Here is an 18,106-nt window from a genome sequence, read left to right on the forward strand (position 1 = left end):
CTCATTCCAGCTGAATCAAACAGGCCACGCTCTCTTCTCCAGCTGGTAGCAACCCGTTGTCTTAGCTGACTGGGGACTAGACTCAGCCCGCTGTGCGTGCGGCACAATTCTCTTCTGTAGAGTCCCCTCTTCGTGCCTAGGACCGGGCACACATGGTGGCTGCAGCCTGAACAAGACTGACACAGATGCTGCTCTTAAGGGGTGCCAAGGAAAGTCACGGGGTTGAATGCTAGTCTAGGGGCAGAAAGCCTGTTGGCTGGGGTACCTGGAGAAAGAGCAGAGCTGAACAGAGGGGTCCTGACTATAGAACTCTCTCTACCGTGGTTTTCCCCTCAGTCTCACATAGGCGGAAACCTCATCGGAAAGATTCTGAGGTCATCTTGGTTGAACTAAGGGAAGGGTATTTTTTCTACTACTCAACCTGGAGAGACAAGGCATTTAGACCTGAGCCCTTCTTAGGTCAATTGTACATTCATCATACGCCGATGCAACATCACTATTAGGCACTCTGCAGGCAGCCCTTGGAACAAGACCGAGTCTTTGTGTCCCAGCAAGCTCACCGAGTGGGAGGGGCATACTACCTGCCAGACACCTGCTTACGGGGCATCCAGTGCAGAGGCTGAGAGCCCTGGCGGGATGGAGTTGGCTCAGTTGCATACTTTTTTCCTTTTGGTTTTGACAGATTATTTCCTTGGCTACTAATGATCTTCAGATCAGCATATTTTTCCTTGAAGCCAGACACATGTGGAAATATTCTTCAGGTACAAGAATATGCAGTCATGAATGTGTGTAATCACCTAGGTATAAATATAATCAATCAATCGACGCTCAGGGGCTGGCGCTGTTGTGTAGTGGCCTAAGTCTCTGCCTGTGGCACCTGCATCCCATACGGCAGCCAGTTCGTGTCCCAGCTGCTCCTATTCCTATCTAGCTCTCTGCTGTGGCCTGGGAAAGCCGTGAAAGATGGACCAAGTCCTTGGGCCCCTGCACCCATGTCAGAGACCCGGAAGGGTCTCCTGGCTTTGGATCAGCCCAGCTCCAGCCATTGCAGCCATTTGAGGAGTGAACCAGTGGATGAAGACCTCTCCCTCTGATTCTCCCTCTGTCTGTAGCTCTACCTCTCAAATAAATAAAATAAAAAAATAGATCCTTAGGCAAAGCCCACGTTTTCAAATGCATGGATATCACTGGATTGGCAGGGAGCACCAAGGCCCCGCAGGGGAGGCATAGATCTCACCTACTCCAAACACCACCACAGAGCCAGCTCTGGCAGCCGAAACGTGGGCAACAGCATCCTACCCGCTTCTATTACTGTTGCTTTGCTGGGTGCCCAGCCCCTCCGTATCCATGGCATTTGGGACCTCAGGGACTGGGCCGGTGGCCATTCTGCAGCGTTGAGGACAGCAGGCTCACACGCAAGTTGAGCAAGCTGGAGAGATGTGCCCGCCGCAGCTGAGGGACAGCCGGAGCTCCGGGGCTGAGGCAGCCTGGGGGAATCAGCACGGGAGCAGCCCTTCCCTTGCCGCTAGTATAAGGAAACACTGTGCTTGCTAACAGGGCCGTGCACATGGTGAACTATTGTTAGCTCTTTACAGAGCGTGTCTGCTCCGAGCTCTTGCTCTGGCCAAACCAGTGGGCCCGGGAAAACCAGGATGAGCCGAGGGCGCTGCTGGTGGGGGTGGAGTGGAGGGTGTATGGAAGGGGAGCCAGGGGTCTCCCGCCTGGGACATAGAGGGGAGGGGCCTGGAGAGGCAGGTGTCACCTGCAATCATGATTGTAAACCCCTCCAGCCACGCCCCAAAGCTTCCTTGGCGCTCAGCCCCTCTGCACCCTCTGAGATCAGGTGGCGGGATGGTCGCTCCCCCTTAGGGAATCCGAAGGCAGCGATGGCGGATGGGGGCCGGTGCAAGCTGGGAGGGAAGCGCTCACAGGATCGTGCAGGAGCGAAGGCGTCGAGGATGGCAGGAAGGAACCTGATGTGAGGAGGAGGATGGGGCTATGGGGCTATGGGAGGGACAGTGGGCTCTCAGCCTTGGCATTACTCGGTGATATTCTGGGCCGGCGTCCCCGCACGCGGGCTGGCGATAGGAAGACGTCAGAGCGCTCTTGTCCGCGCTAGAAGAGCCCCCCCCCCATCCCTGCGCGGGGGCTCTCCTATAAAGTCGGGGTCCTGGTGGAGGCTGCGGCAGTGGCGCCAGCGGCTGGGAGCTCCTCCCGGGTCCGGCCCCTCCCGTCGCTGCTCCACCGCCGGAGAGCGCAGCGTTGCGCCCAGCCGTGCCTGGAGCTGCACAGGCTTCCCGCCGGGACAATGCGAAGCCGAGAGCTCCCGCTAGTCCTCCTGGCGCTGGTGCTGTGCCAGGCGCCCCGGGGGCCAGCGGCCCCGGTGTCAGCGGGCGGAGGCACCTTGTTGGCCAAGATGTACCCGCGCGGCAACCACTGGGCAGTGGGTGAGTGTCCTGGCCGTGGGAACTGTGCGCCCTGGTCCTCGGAGGGAGCAGCTAGTCGGGGGACCTGTGGTCTAGCTCGCACTGTGTCTCCGTGGTGGTGGTGGGGCGGCTTTGGAGGCTGGGTCGGCCCCGAGCCTTTCCCGTGGCGAGATGCTCGTGGGTCCCTCACCAGCCGCAGGCTATTCGCTCCATCCTTTCCCGCTCTCTTCCCCCGGGTGCCTGAGCCAGCGGGCAGCTTTCCCGATATCGCGACCCCTGGCGCACCACCCAACACCTGCTTTTCTCTGCCTAGTCACAACCCCGTCCAGCGTGGTTCTCGCTCTGAACCACTTTGGGGAGCAGGGTCCCCAGAGCGTATCTTGGAGCCCTGGTTCAGTCCTGGTGTGGGCTGGAATTCGGGCTGCGCCTGGCAAAGCCACAGGTGTGGGGACCTCAGGCGTCGCGCTCGCGCCTCGGGGTTCCCCAGTGTCCCGGGAGCAGTGCTGCTGTCTGGGGTTGTTCGAGTGTCCCCAGCGCTTCTCTCCCCTTCGCAGTGATTTCTGTACCCTGCCCTTTTGCCCCGTTCGCCCTCTGCAGCCGGCAGGCTTGGGGCTTCGGAAGCGCGCCTGCTCGCCAAGCCCAGCCCGCATCTCTGCGCCTCTCGCTCTTCCTCGGTCTCTCCACAACTTCGTCCTCTCCCTCAGCTCCTTTCCCATTTGCTCTGCCAAGTCCTGCTCTCTGGGCCTGAGCTTGGAGGTTCCCTGGTGCTGACCGCGGCAGTCCCAGAGGGGTCTGCCGAGCGCGCACGCCCCCTGCAGCACCTGGGTGTTCTCGGCTTCACCACGCACTCTTATCTCCAAAGGCAAAAAGCCTGCAACTTCCTCAAAAACCCCCTCCCCTCCACGCGCAGAGCCAACTCCGACAGCCCCGACATCTCCTGGGGAGCTGGGAGACCCCAAAAGGGACGCAAGGGGCGTGTGTGGCTATTTCCTCGTCATCTGTTTAGGAGAGGGTCCCGGGAACGGTGTGGCGAAGGTGCTTGCCGACTCAGCCATCGACCGATCCGCGGATTCTCGGTGCGAAGAGGAGGGATTCTGGGGAAGGGGCGAGCATAGAACTGCCCCAGCCCAGCTCCTCTGTGTTGTGTGTGCTTTCGCCAGACAAGTGGAGATCTCTGGGCTGCTACAGAGAAATCCCATGCAAGTTCCAGGTGTGAGGCGATTTGTGATGTCTGGCAATGGGAGGAACCCAGGATTCTGGTGTGTGCGTGTGGAGGGGGGAGGGGAGAGGTTGGCATGGGTGAAGCTGAGAAACCTTCACATTGCAGGTGGGAACCTTGAATTCAAACTTCTTCCAAAGACCTGAGACCATTAGGTGGCCATCGTCTGGTCCAGCCACCAGGCAGACTGGACAGGAACAATGAAAGCCCAGATTTCCAACCCCCCCCCCTTTTTTTTCAAACCCACATTTTTGCATTAAAAAGGCTTATTATTAGGTAATCCTTGCAGAGTGACAGGAGGCCAACAGGGTTTGTAAGCCGAGTATAGGCCGGGCCAGCCCTGATTCCCGCTGATTCTGCTACACGTCTGTCCCCAGCTTTGTAGGATGCCTGTCATTTATTCACCTGTCATAGTGGCACCTTGGAACACCTAACTCCAAAGTTTATTGCCCAGTGCCATCCCCAAATAACATTTGCTGGTTTATTCTCAAATGGACTTTTTTTTCCTCCCTTTATTCGCTATGCAAGAGTTGAGGACGAGGAAAAGGGGGGTGAAGTAGAAAACCACATTTCAGCCTAAAATGATATTATGAATGAGAAAAAGTTTGCCTCGAGTAGGCGAGATAGGCGAGACGTGCCCACGGACAGAATGTGAGCACCAACAAGGATGACTGATGTGCTTAGATTTTAAATTTGGCTTTCAATTGCCCCCAGAAATTGCCTATCCCCGCCAATCACCAAAGGCATGCAGTTTCGTTTTAATTATATAAAACTAAAGCTACACTTTGCTGTCCACAAGGAAGCTGTCAGCATACATTTGCAGGCTTGTTAAGGGAATTGCTTCTTTTGGCTCAGAGAAGCTTGGTGCGGCAAGGGAAACAAGTTAGCAGCTTGAACACTTCCAGGTGCAGCAAGGGAAACAAGTTAGCAGCTTGAACACTTCCAGTCTCCTGGAGCTTGATGTGCATGGAAATGTTTTGTCCGTGTGATGAAAATATGTCAGCACCAACCCTGGGGACCAGGCTCTGTACGCCCATGAAACGCTGCTACCTGTGGCTCTGATTTAACACGAGGCTTGTCCCAGAAGGTTGAGTTTGCCAATGTCAGTGTGCAGCTGACATGGTTGTGCAGTTCAGAACTGTGAAATACAAAGTGCGGCTCCAGAAAAGCTAGCTCTTAGAAGTACCTAGCACGTTCATCCCTGCCTCAATGCTTATTTTCCTAAGTTAGAGCAATTGTCAAGTTTTGACTCCAAAAATTTTTTTTATCTATGTTTTAAGCTTGCCCTTTGGGTATCTTTAAATGGTTAAAAAAGACAAAAGATTTATTTTCTCCGAGAAAGGCTTTAGTTTTTCAAGAGCCTTTTGTCTATGGCGAGATCTCCATTATTATGATACGGACATGTGATAAATGATGACGAGAAAAGAGGTGGGAGTGGGCAGATCATCTATGTTGCCATGGAGACAATGATTTGGTTGACAGTAGCCAGCTCAAAAGTGAATCAGGACCCAGGGAATCTGTGCTTTCTTAACACCAGTCTGTGGACCTAGGGTTGGGGGTAAAGGGGTTGAACCACACACCCACCACACAAGCACTGAAATTGTCATAAAGATTTATGGGAAATCAATCACAGAATGGAGATTTTATTCTCTTATTTCAGAAAACCCCATGAAATCATTCAGGCACAACCAAGATGAAGTTGGTGTTTGTAGACTATCTCTACCATCCCTCTGCTTCATGGCCAATACTGTCTCATTCCTAGGCATCCTAACGAGATGACAGGCAATTAGGGCCAGCAAGAGGAACTGAGGTTGTTCCTGGGAGCATTAGGGTCCCAATTCTGCCTTCCAATCATGATTCAATTTCCCCCATGGAAATAAAGCTGAATGCATGAGTACTTCCCGGGAAGTTGTGCAACATAATCACGTTGTGGATGAATGCAAGGTTACTTAGTGGATATCCGGGCACCAGGTTGACCTAGCAGATAAGAGTCCATCATCCAGGATCTTAATCCATCACTTGGGACACCATCCTCAATAGGAAGTTGTGTTAGTGTCATGTCACAAGCGATTTGACAAGTACTCACAATGCAATGCAGTAAAAGCTCACTTCAGACTCCTTAGTTCTCAGAGAATTCATATTTCTGAGTCACCTAATGAGTCATGAGGTACTAATATATGATCCCTTTTCTTTTTTACAACAGTAGAAAGCCATTTGTGGACCTTACCCTCATTTCTAGACCCCAGAGTGATTTTTAGCTACCTCATATTCTTAGGAGTTTTAAAAACACTTCAAAAAGCAGTAATGATAGAGTCTGTATTGTGAGCTGATTTTCATTCTAGAACCTTTGTTTGCATCTGTGTGACTCCTGGCAAGTCTCATCTTTACCAAACCTACAATAGTGTGGGTGAAATGGAACAATACACAAGTAAACATTCTGTAAACTCCCAACTGCAATTCACATGCAAGCAACAAAGCTACAAGGATCGGTTCTCTGCAGGTGAACAGAGCTGCTCTTTCACTTTAAATCACTGTGGATCTTCCCAATATTATTCACATGAGGGTTGCCTTAAATACTTCCAATGACAAATCAATATTTGAGCTACAAAACCCATTTTCTTTAAAAGCACCATAGTTTTAGGAATATAAGAAATCGTATGGTTTTATAAAGCTCAATGACAGAGAGATTGGGGAAAACCAACCAAAGAAAGTAAATAAGACAGCACAAGTGTTAGGAATGCAGGCCTTGAATTCTACACCCACTGCTGACCTGTAACCTTCATTCGCACACATAAATTTCCAAGTTTTTAGTGGTCTGGCCTCCTTAACAATACCTTTTATTTATTTAGATAGCAGGTCACATTCTTGGAGCCACGAGCACATCAGACGTTGGAGAGAAAATTCTACCTTTTTGTGACTGGGAGGTATTAGAAGTTGTTTTCAACCTGTTTTTCATTACATTCAATAAACCATAATTTCGAGGTGAAGCTTTCTAGTTTCAATCTCAGCTAGAGTTCTGAAAGAGTTTAGATGAGAAATTCCTTTGGTACATTTGTATTACATATAAGAACTTAAAAAAAAAATCATACAAAGAGGAGCACCGAGACTTTTATGTTCAGCAGCAATTCAGAACTGGCTGAGGAAGATGCTCAAACTCCATCTTTCAGTTGGGAATAGAAGGTGGCACCCAGGCTTGATGAGCGGATTTTAGATTTGGAAGTGCCTTAGATTTAATCTAGTGCACCGTGTTCATTTTATAGTTGAGGAAATGGAAGACTGCAGACACTCCGTGACTTAGCTCAGGTCAACCAGCTAGGTAGTAGAGGTGCTGGAACCAAGCCCAGGGACCTTGAATGGCATGTTTTGAAGGGGGCAGAACCTATCATTTATGAAGTAACCTCTAGTAAACAACTGCTGCTAATTTTGTAGTTTTTAGTAGGAAGCAGCAGAAATGGAATCGGTATCCTTTTAATTTCTCATGCATTCACTCCCCTTGGTTTGATTCTTGGCGTCCTGATTTGGTTTTGGTTTTCCAGGGCACTTGATGGGGAAGAAGAGCACAGGAGAGTCGCCCTACGCTTCTGAAAGGGACAGCCTGAAGCAGCAGCTGCGGGAGTACATTCGGTGGGAAGAAGCTGCCAGGAGTTTGCTGGGCCTCATGGAAGAAAAGGGGAATAGGAACCAGCAGCCACCTCGACTCGAGCTCCTGGGCAACCTCCAGCCTACCTGGGATTCAGAGGACAGCAGCAACTTTCGAGACGTTGGCTCAAAACGCCAAGAAAGGTAAAACAAACGTCCTCAAGAGGTAGGGTAGAGGAATATGGGGAGAGCTGGAAGGAGGGGATGTTTAATTAGGGAAGAATAAAAATGCTTTTGATGTACATGAGTCAGGTTTTCATGACTACGCCACGATATCTGAGAGCTATCAATGCAGAGAAAAGGTTTATTTTGGCTTATGGTTTTGGAGGTTCACAGTCCAAGATCGGGTAGGTCCCATTGGTTTGACCATGCAGTGAGGCCGGAGGTTGGCAATGGGGGAAGATGTGCAGAGGGAAGATCACAGGAAGCCAGGAAGTGGGCTGGGGTGGGAGTAGGGTGTGGGGGTATAGGCACAACTCAGCTTTTACAACCAGCCCTCTCGTGAGAGCCACCTTCCAAGGACATGCCTTCTAATGCCTTCTAATGACCTAAGTCCCTGTCATGAGGCCTTCCTCCTAAATACCATGGTTGGATTCAGTTTTCACCCACTTATGACTTGGGAGACTAAGTGTGTGATATCAAGAGCCATGTCCTATTCAAACCATAGCATCATGTAAGCCTTCATAGCCACTACATAGACCAACACCAACACAGGTTAAGCAAATTAACACACAATTTCTATGCTATTGTTTCTTTTTGACCTGACAGATTACTTTTTCTCTGAACACCTCAAGAGGGTTTTCAGTACCCACTCCAGTTTAGGAGTTTTATTAGGAATTGTGTTTATTTGCAATTGTCTGTTGGAGGAAATTTTTTTTTTGACAGGCAGAGTGGACAGTGAGAGAGACAGAGAGAAAGGTCTTCCTTTGCCGTTGGTTCACCCTCCAATGGCCACCGTGGCTGGTGCGCTGTGGCCAGCGTACCACACTGATCCGAAGCCAGGAGCCAGGTGCTTCTCCTGGTCTCCCATGGGGTGCAGGGCCCAAGCACTTGGGCCATCCTCCACTGCACTCCCTGGCCACAGCAGAGAGCTGGCCTGGAAGAGGGGCAACCAGGACAGAATCCAGTGCCCCGACTGGGACTAGAACCCGGTGTGCCGGCACCACAAGGCGGAGGATTAGCCTAGTGAGCCGCGGCACTGGCCGGAGGAAATGTTTTCAATTGCCAATTCTTAGCAGAATTTTGTAATAACAAGACAGTAACATATTTGAGTAAATCCCTGTGGGTCTACAGATACATCTATTTTTTAACAAACAGTAGTGGAAGGAAGAGCATATTCATAGGCATTTTGGGAAGGAAGCATTCTTGTTTGCCACCTAATATGCAAAATTGTGCTTCTCCATATTTATTCTAAGACTACGTTGTTCAGGCTTCATGTTAGCACTTCAAATCTTGGTGAATCTCTCTGAGGTCAAGTGACTCATCCTATGTATGATTTTTACAGAGGGTAGGGAAAAATAACCTCATCAGATTGGCAATGTTTGTATACAATGATAGTCAACAGGATAAAGGAGAGAACCAAATCTATAGGAAGAAAGCAAGGCAAGTGGGAATGATATGATGCTCGTTAGCTTGTGAGAAGTTTCCGTGATGTGTGTAATAAAAGTCAATCATAATTACAAATGGCCGTAATAATGATGCTAGTTTCATTGAGTGTTTACAACCCTCCCTGATCTCGGCTAAGCAGTTTACGTCCATCAGTGTATGCTCACAGCAACCTCGGGAGGAGGATTCTATTACTCTCCGCATGTCAGAGGAGAGAAACCCAGACGCTTCACAGAGCTCTGCACTGGTGAATCCAGGGCAGGAGTGCTCAGGCTGCCTCCCACCATCAGTGCCACGTAGGACGTCTTCCAGGGAATGGTCCTTCCTGACCTTAACCAGGAACATGGCAGGATGCCACAGCGGGTCCTCTTCCTCCTGGTTTCCAGTACAGATCACACTGCTTTTCCTAGGGAGGTTTTATGTTTCAGTGCCCTTTTGTCTGCTGAGGGATTGTCTATGCTAATGCAAACTAAAAGCTCATGGGTTACACTCAGCATCTGAAGATCAAGTCTTCAGTAGCTTTTATTCAGAAAAAAAAAAAAAAATCTGGGTTAATTCAACCAATTCAGAAATAAATACTAACTTTGTCCAAGGTGCCAAGTGATTCTCTGACCCACACCTGAGTTATAGGTGTTTCGTGATCAGCTCTGGACTTCAGGGACACTCTGCGGGGGAGGGTGGGTTCTTCGAGCTTGTATTGTACTTCTTAGCCCCTGGTGGGCGTGCCTTTTCTTGGTCAAGTACCCCTTGCATTTGTTGAAGAGTAACAAAGATTGTTCCCACTAAGCCCTTGAAAATAATTGTTGCAAACATTGAAAAGGATTCCCCTTCACAGCTCATTCACAAAGTACCCCCTCCAACACATCCAATGGTATCGCTCTGTCCTGCTCACCTTTGAGCCAAACAGCACTGTCCAGTTTGAGTTGCATACTCTTATGCACAAGTTTTACAATGATTTGTTTATTTTATTTGAAAGGCAGAGTTACAGAGAGAGAGGAACAAAGAGAAAGAGATCTTCCATCCACTGGTTCACTCCCCAAATAGCTGCAAAGGCTGGAGCTGTGCCGATCTGAAGCCAGGAGCCAGGAGCTTCTTCTGGGTCTCCCATGTGGGTACAGAGGCCCAGGCACTTGAGCTATCTTCTGCTGCTTTCCCAGGTGCACTAGCAGAGAGCTAGATGGAAAGTGGAGCAGCAGGGACTCGAACCAGTGCCCGTATGGGATGCCAACCTCACAGGCAGTGGCTTAACCTGCTGTGCCACAGTACCAGCCTTGGGTTTTTTGAAAAATTCAATTCCTTACTCAAGGATCAAAAATTTCCTACCCTATTGAGAAGCATATTCTGTAAGACCCAACAGGAGCTGCAAAAGAATAATAGCTCCAGAAAGGCCTCAGAGTGGCAGCATTATGGGATGGATTGAGTGGGCAGCTACAGAGAGCGACTGACTAAAGACAGCACTGAACGCTAAGTGGGCAGAGTCAGGCCATCTTCCCGTCACCAGGCCTCGCTTTTCTACCCTTCCTGTGCATTGTTTTTCTTCGGACAAGTTTAGAAAGCTCATCGTTTTCATTTCACCTCGAGTTAAAATAAAGAGCTATCGTGCAGCTCGGTCCTCTTCTCTTGGATGTAGCTCCCAGTGATGGGAAAAACAAATGCAAGTTTATTCAGTCTTTGCAGACACCAAAACAGCCCATCACGCCTCCTGGCTTGGAAATTCCGCCTCCAAGTGTGCCCTTCTGAAAATTGAAATCATTCAAAAAGATGAAGTACCGAAAGAATCATTCTGTTAGAAAGCCATCTATCTCCCAGTGTTGGGGAGTAGCTTAATAATTTAGCCAAGCAGCCCCAGAATTAGCAGCAGGCGTTCTCAGAGGCTGCAAGACTTTTCTTCAAATTAAAAACTATGCACATATGCTCTCTGCTCCCATTTTCATAATGAAACATCAAGTCCTGTTGCCAGCTCTCCCGGAGCTATCGTTAAGAACTCTGAGCATGTTTGGATGACAAAGACACTTATTTAATTCAGGGAGATTCGTGTAAGTGCGTACTGCCTCTAGGCTCCTGGACTTCTTTAGCAAGGATGGCCAGTGCTTTTCAAGGGGACCCTCAGTCTTTTATTTTTTTTAACCTATGCCCTTCCCTTCCCACCAATTTTCAATACTATCCTGAAATTAGTAGACCTACGGCTCCCTGATTTCTGTAATAAAGGGCTGTGCCTAGCCCACAGTCCTGGACAAGGCTGTGGGTTGCTCTGAGTTTCCGTGGCATATCCGCTGGCCTCTGGGGCCCCTTAGGGACGTGGGCCCCATGCACTGTCCATTGCAGTCTTGGGTTTTTCCTTTCATTGAATGCACATGAAGAGAGGCAGTGGAGATGGGGGCACAGAGGTGGCTGCGGACAGGAAGTAGATGCGTTAAGTCTTGTCCTGTCTTTCAAAGCACTGCTCTCGCTGTCCCATCAAATCAGTGCAGAGAACAGAAAGGCTTCGTTTCTTATTAATTGAAGTGCTCCAAAGGAAGCTCCAAATGTAGGGAAAGCGGCATAGAGTTCATAATGTCGATGATGATGACGACAGTTTCTGCCAGTGTCCAAACAGAATAGCTCCTCCCCCCCTCCCACGGACCCGTCTGCCTCCAGGGCCGTGGCATGTCTCGGGTCTGTGACTCTCCTTCCTTGCGGCCTCATTTCCATCCCCCTGAGCCAAAGCTCCCATGATTAGTATTCTGAGCCACTGGGACAACGTCTCTGGATTCTCTCCCCCTCACCCCCTTCACTGCCGGCCTTTTATAAGACCCGTGACATACAGCACGGTGCATGGTGGTGTCTTCAGGCTGGTGGGGGCCCCTAGCTCTGGGAGGAAAGCAAAGCTAATTGGCATGTGTGGGAATCGAACCCCCAGGCCCTGGGCTCATTAGCACCTGGTCGAAACAGTGGAGCTGAGAGCAGGTTATCACCCAGCTGCGGATAGCAGAAGCTCTGTTATTAGAAACAAATGACTGCTCTGGAACTTGGGGAATCTGAGCTGAGAATCCAGGGAAGAGTAATAAAGCTCTGGTCTGGGTGAAAAGTGTTTTCTGCCCTCTGCAGGCAAACGTTGCTAGATGGGAACCAAGAAGCATTTTTAAATAACAACTACTCATTCCTTTTCGGTCTTAGTTCATTGGAGCAGAAGCCACAACAAATAAACCACAATAAATTTAGACCTGGCAGGAGCCCAGATCCTCTTCCCAAGTCGCCCGTACCACTACCATTCACAGTCATAGGTTTTGGATGTGTCACTGTGGGATTCACAAACCAGCCCACAGTTGTGTAACCAGACGTTGCCAAAGCAAGCAGAGTGAGAATTACAATTCCACATTCCCCTCATCCCCCGACTTGCCTGTTACTGTACAAATAAGTTCCCAGGGATCATACATTTCATTTCCCATTGGTTCCAACATACCTGAGTAATCATATCGGGGTGCATATTAATCTGATGCCACAGAGACCACCCCCAAATGCAGTAGCTCAAAAAAGAAAAGAGGGGGTTAGGTTTGCTTTTGGAGAACAGCCATGGTTTTCAGTCCAACTCTAAGTGTGCAGAACCACCTGGAGGCTTGTAAAAGACTGCTGGACTCCACCCCCTGGTTACCCACTCAGCAGGTATGGGGTTGACCCAAGAATTTGCCTAACAAGCTCCCAAGTGGTGCTTCCGGTTAGGAATGGATCTACTGCAAGTACAGGACTGCAGCATCACCAAGTACGTTTGCTTAACTCTTTCTCGTGTTTTTTCAAGCTGGTAGGATCTCCCTGGGAAGGAAGGAGCCCCCAGCCGAATGGACAATGGCAGCCTCTTTCAAAGGAGCAAAACCAAACCCTTCAGAGACTGCGTTCTGCAAGCATCAGTGCCACGGGACCATCCACGAGATTTCCTTTGTGCAAAATACTTACCTGTTCTTGTGTCTTTCAACCTTGACTACATTCACGATTTGCCGGCAGCATCATCCGGTTTGAGCTTGTTTGCTGTGAACGATTGTCCAGAAAGAGTCTTCCAGTGAATGCTTTTTACATCTAAGCTGTTTGTGGAATCGATTCAAGGCCCTGGTCTGCTACTGTTCACAATAAAAGCTTCAACACGTTGTCCAAAGGGTGGATTTTTCTCTTATTTCAATCCCAAATGAGAGGATAGCGTGGCAGAGATGAGCAAGCGTCTTGGCAATGTGTTCGCCTGCTTGCTAAGACAGGCTAAGTTTTTAGCTCTGAAGGCCCCTTAGTGATCCCTTATAGTGATTTATATCTTTTCTAGAGGCTACTGGTAGGAGCTCATAGACACTCAGTCTACTGCCGGGCAGCATGTTAGTCCAGGTTCTACGGAGAGACAGGACTGAAAGGGTGTGTATCCTGACCCATGGAGGAGGATTTATTAAAGGGATCGGCTCACCTGCCTACAGTAGCGGAGCCATCCCACAGCTCCTCCGCAGGCTGGAGACTCTGGGATGCCCGGAGCAAGCTCAGCCCAAGTGCAAAGCCTCCAGCCTCCAGCCAGGGAAGCCGAGGGTGGAACTCTTGGTTGGAGGCTAAAAGGCTGGGTGCCAGCAAGAAGCGACAGATGGCCAATGCGGAAGTCGAGTAAGTCCCAGCTCCCAGAGCAGGAGGCCAGGTCACCTGCTTGCTCAGTCTCTACAGAACCCCAGCCAAAGGATAGTGTCACTCTCACCCAGGACAGGGCGTTCCTGTCTGGTCCGCTCTGACTCGTGTGCTGATCTCATTTGGAAACATGCTCACAGACACACAGGTGTCCCTTAGTGGAGTCAAGTTCACAACTAAAAGTAACCATCATGGACGGGTTGGGTTGCAAATGGAGGCTGGCCCTATCCGTCACTCACTCATTTCCTTATCTTCAGCCCTTAGCGTGATGTTGCACAATTTTGCTGATGTGATTGGCATATCCCTCATGATTGTTCTATAAACTGAGAATTGACACTCCCATCTAACAGATGAGAAGACAGAGGACAAGAGGAGACCAGGTGACTTGCCCAAGGTCACATAGTAGATGGGGCTGGAATCCAAAGAGCCACAGTCACCAGGTTTTCTGCAACATTCCATTTACAAATCTCTCTTCCAGTACACCTAAGCCTAGCAGTAGCACCACTTCTTCACAAGGAGAAGTAGAAGTAGCTCTCTATGCCAAATTTAGTCAACTCCAAGGAAAAAGATGAGACGACCCAGAGAGCATCTTCCATTTTCAGAGAGCGTGGCCTGGCGGATCGGTGACACTTACCAGTTCCATTTTTATCGCGATGTTAGCACATTAACAGATTTTGCAGCTTCTTGCCATATGCTTAGATTTTCTTCACTTAAGGAAATCACATTTGAAACCTTTAAAGAACTTGATCTTGCTCTTGTTTTGATTGTCAAAGAACCACAAAAGAGGTGCTGTGTTCTTGCTAATTTCTTCTAAAGGCAAGCCAGAAACTGGCTCAAGGCTGAACAACTTCAACGCCCAAAGCCGTATCTCTGATGGGGTCGATGAGAGGGCGACCCCTAGGTACTCTGCAGGGTCCGTATCTCTCCCACTGCGTGGGTGACCACCTGCACCCACCATCCATGCCACCCTCAACAGCCTCTCCACCTGGGGCTCATTCCTAGAGCAGAGTCCAGAGTGAGTGTGTCTGATTGGTGGAATCCAGATCACATGCCCACCACCAGCTGTAAGAGGGAGTGGGAAGTGTGGCTGTTAGGTTCCCATTGGGGAACATGGACCTAAAATCAGGGAACTCTATTAAAACACACACACACACACACACACAAAACAAACAACAACAACAAAAAAAAAAAACCAAAAAAACCAGAAGGTGTTCAAAAGACATGGTCAACCACACACAACAGGTTTCTCCCCTCCCCTGGTTCCCCCTTTGATATCCACCCATTCCTACTCTAGGGAACATTTGGCACCGTGCATCTGGGATTTGGCAAAGCTTGGTGGCGTCTGCATGGCACACAGGCCAACGGCGAGAGGAGACAATTGCTTTCAAGAGGTGGTAGCACGCAGAGCTCTGTGCAGCAGAACTAGATAATAAGGAGGAAGAGTCCACAAGGGAAGGAAGCGGCCACAGCTTTCCCGTTCGTGCTTTTTAAAACAGTCCTCTTTGTTGTCGCTGTCAGTGCGGCAGGGCGGCTCGCTCCGGGTCATCTGGCAGTCTGCTATGATCAGAGGTTCAACAACCCACTAAACGGGCATTTCAAGTGGAGCGGAACAGCTCATACAGGCTGTTTAGCCTCAGAATGCCCACCTTGCGGTTCCTACTGGAGGTGTTTGATCATCACGGAGCATCTTACCCAGCTGAGATGCGTGGGGTGTCTTCTGAGCAGGGTGTGGGAATCGCGTTGTTTTCTCCCTCAGCCAGGAGCTGCTGTCCACAGACAAAGCGAAAGGACTCTTCGAAGGATGCCCACACGGCGCGCTACTGCCGCTCCCCAGGCAGAGGAGCGGTGTGAGCTCCTCGCAAGCCTGCCTGGGCTTTGCCCCTTCCGGCTGGTCACCGTAAGTGATCGGGCTGGGCGCTCGGCTCTGGTGGTTAAGATGCTCGCGTCCCCTGTGGGAGAGTCTGGGCTCAGGTCCCTGCTCCGCTCCCACTTCCAGCCTCTGCTGTGAGTGCCTGTGAGGTGTACTTGGGTGCCCACTACCCACACAGGAGACCTGGGCTGAGCTCCCACCTCTGGATTTGACCAGTTCTGGCCCTTGTGGGCATTTGGGAGGTGGATCAGTGGCTGGGAGGGCGCACTCTCTCAAATAAATTTAAACACTTCTGAAAAATGAGACCCAGAAAAAACACGGACACAAGTATTTCAGCCGGGTCCTTTCCTCTGCTTGGTTCATACATGCTGTGTAGCACACACCCAATGGCCCACACATGCTGTATACCGCAATCTGAATGGCTCAAACATGCTACATAGCACACACTCCGAACAGCTCATACAGGCTCTTTAGCATGCAGAACTGAACGGCTCATACACACTGTACAGCATACAGCGGAACGGCTCATACATGCTGTTTGACATATGTCTGAATGGCTCATGCATGCTATGTAACACACAGTCTGAACGCTCACATGTGCTGTATGACACACAGTCTGATCGGCTCATAGATGCTATATAACACATAGTATGAACAGCTCATACATGCAAAATGAATGGCTCTCACATGCTGTATAACATGTGGACTGAATGGCTCATACATGCTGTATAACACATGGACTGAGGGGCCAGTGCTATGGAGTAGCAGGTAAAGCCACTGCCTGCAGTGCCCGCATCCCATATGGGCACTGGTTCAAGTCCTGGCTGCTCCCAGCTCTCTGCTATGGCCTGGGAAAGCAGTAGAAGATGGCCCAAGTCCTTGGACCCCTGCACCCATGTGGGAGACCTGGAGGAAGCTCCTGCCTCCTGGATTCAGATCGGCGCAGCTCCGCCTGTTGCAGCCAATTGGGGAGTGAACCAGCAGATGGAAGACCTCTCTCTCTCCCCCTGTCCTTCTCTCTGTGTAACTCTTTCAAGTAAATAAATAAATCTCTAAAAAAAAAAGAGATCCTCTTTGCTTGCTAACTTATTAGCTGTAATTATTTTAGTTTATTATTTCCAAATAAGATATTTCCCCCTACTGACAACCCAGAGGCCTCTTGTTTGGAAACACAAGGCACTTGGCTATTAGTTGCATCTATATTGATCAGAGACCGTATTGATTAGAGATTATATTTAGATACATGTGGCAAAACCAAACTACATCAACTACCATGTCATAAAGCAGATGGGAGTTTAACTTTCTGTCATATTATTAAAAGTCTAGAGGCTGGCAGTGTCTCCAAGGATTCAGAATCATCTTTGTGATTCGCTTAAGCTGCTTTCTGTGATCAGTCACAAAATGGCTGTTGTGGCTCCTGCACGCCAAGTTTATTCAGGAAAGACAGGGAAACAGGAAACAGTGGGGTCTATATCATGAAAGCAAAGCTTACTCAGAAATTCTTAGCCTTTGTGCTTTGCTCAGAGCCATATCCCATGACCACTTTGAGTAGCGGGGGAAGCTGAGAAATGTCAGCTATCAGCTAGAAATGTCGATACCTCCTCCCAGTAAAACAAAACAGCAAACAGGTTTCTCTTAATAAGAAAGAAAAGGATGGAAGTTGGGCCAGCAACCAAGAGTTTGCACGCCAGCTGTTACCAGAGTGCCACACTGAGCTAGCAAGTCCCGGGCCAGACGTGAGGGCAGGTACAGAGGAGAGGTCTCCGCGTCTAATCGGAGGCTGCTCCACCCCGTGTTGCACTCCGAACATTCACAGACGCTTCTTCAGGGCGCACCTGCTTCCCCTGGAAGCAACGCGCTTTGATGGAGGTCGTGTGCGGGGGATCGCGAGTCATCTTTAATTAAGCCCAAGATGCAATCATTTCCCAGTACCCACATACACAGAAAAACCCACCTCCTGCTGTGTCACAAGTGTCCTTATGCATGGATGCAAATGTCCACACGTAATTGTGAGGGGTATGTGTGTTTGCACATGTGTGTGATGCATGTGTTGATTTGCATGTATGTGTGAGATATGTGTGTCCTTGCACACGGGTGTGCTTTGTATATGCTTTTACATATTCTGAGATGTGTGTTCATGTGATGTGTGTGGGATGCATGCTTTCATGTGCATGTGTGTGGGGTACATGTGTCCACGCAATACACATGTGGGGTGTTCACACACATGTGCAATGTGTATATATGCAAGCACACGTGTGTGGGATATGTGTGTTCGTGTACATGTGTGTGTGGAGGTACATTTCTAATTCGCCATGGTCTTACAGGAACAAGAGAGCTTGGCCACGGGACCCAGGTAAGCAGTGGGGACTCCACAGACAGAAATCCATAATACTGTTTTTCCCCTGTGACTGAACCCAATGAACTCATTAGTCAATGATGAATGAGTGACTCCACATGACTTTAGATGGAAAAAACAAGACCATACAGGGATAAGCATCGCATCAGCGAAGCTGCCTCTGGCTGTTAGGAAGAGAAAATTCTCAAAGTGGCATACAAGGTAAACAAGACCTGTTAGCTCATTTACAAGGACTTCAGAGAGAGGAAGGAACTCAGGCTTATTTGGTTCACTCCATTCTGTGACTCAGAGGTGCTCTGTAAACCCATGCAGCTCCCAGCATTTCAGATTTGCCTGGGGCTGACTTCTCTCACAGTCATAAGATG

General features: G+C 49.4%; 1 protein-coding gene across 1 annotated transcript; it reads left to right on the plus strand.

Moving 5' to 3' along the window:
- Nucleotides 1-2,308: 2,308 nt before the first annotated feature.
- GRP (gastrin releasing peptide) lies at nt 2,309-12,733 on the plus strand. The gene is made up of 3 exons (XM_062200282.1): nt 2,309-2,447; nt 7,182-7,428; nt 12,665-12,733. Exons 1-3 carry the CDS (start codon nt 2,309-2,311, stop codon nt 12,669-12,671), a joined length of 393 nt encoding a protein of 130 aa, XP_062056266.1. The 3' UTR covers nt 12,672-12,733.
- The last annotated feature ends 5,373 nt before the right edge of the window (nt 12,734-18,106 follow it).

The sequence above is a fragment of the Lepus europaeus genome, chromosome 9, assembly GCF_033115175.1.
Source record: "Lepus europaeus isolate LE1 chromosome 9, mLepTim1.pri, whole genome shotgun sequence".
Taxonomy (NCBI): domain Eukaryota; kingdom Metazoa; phylum Chordata; class Mammalia; order Lagomorpha; family Leporidae; genus Lepus; species Lepus europaeus.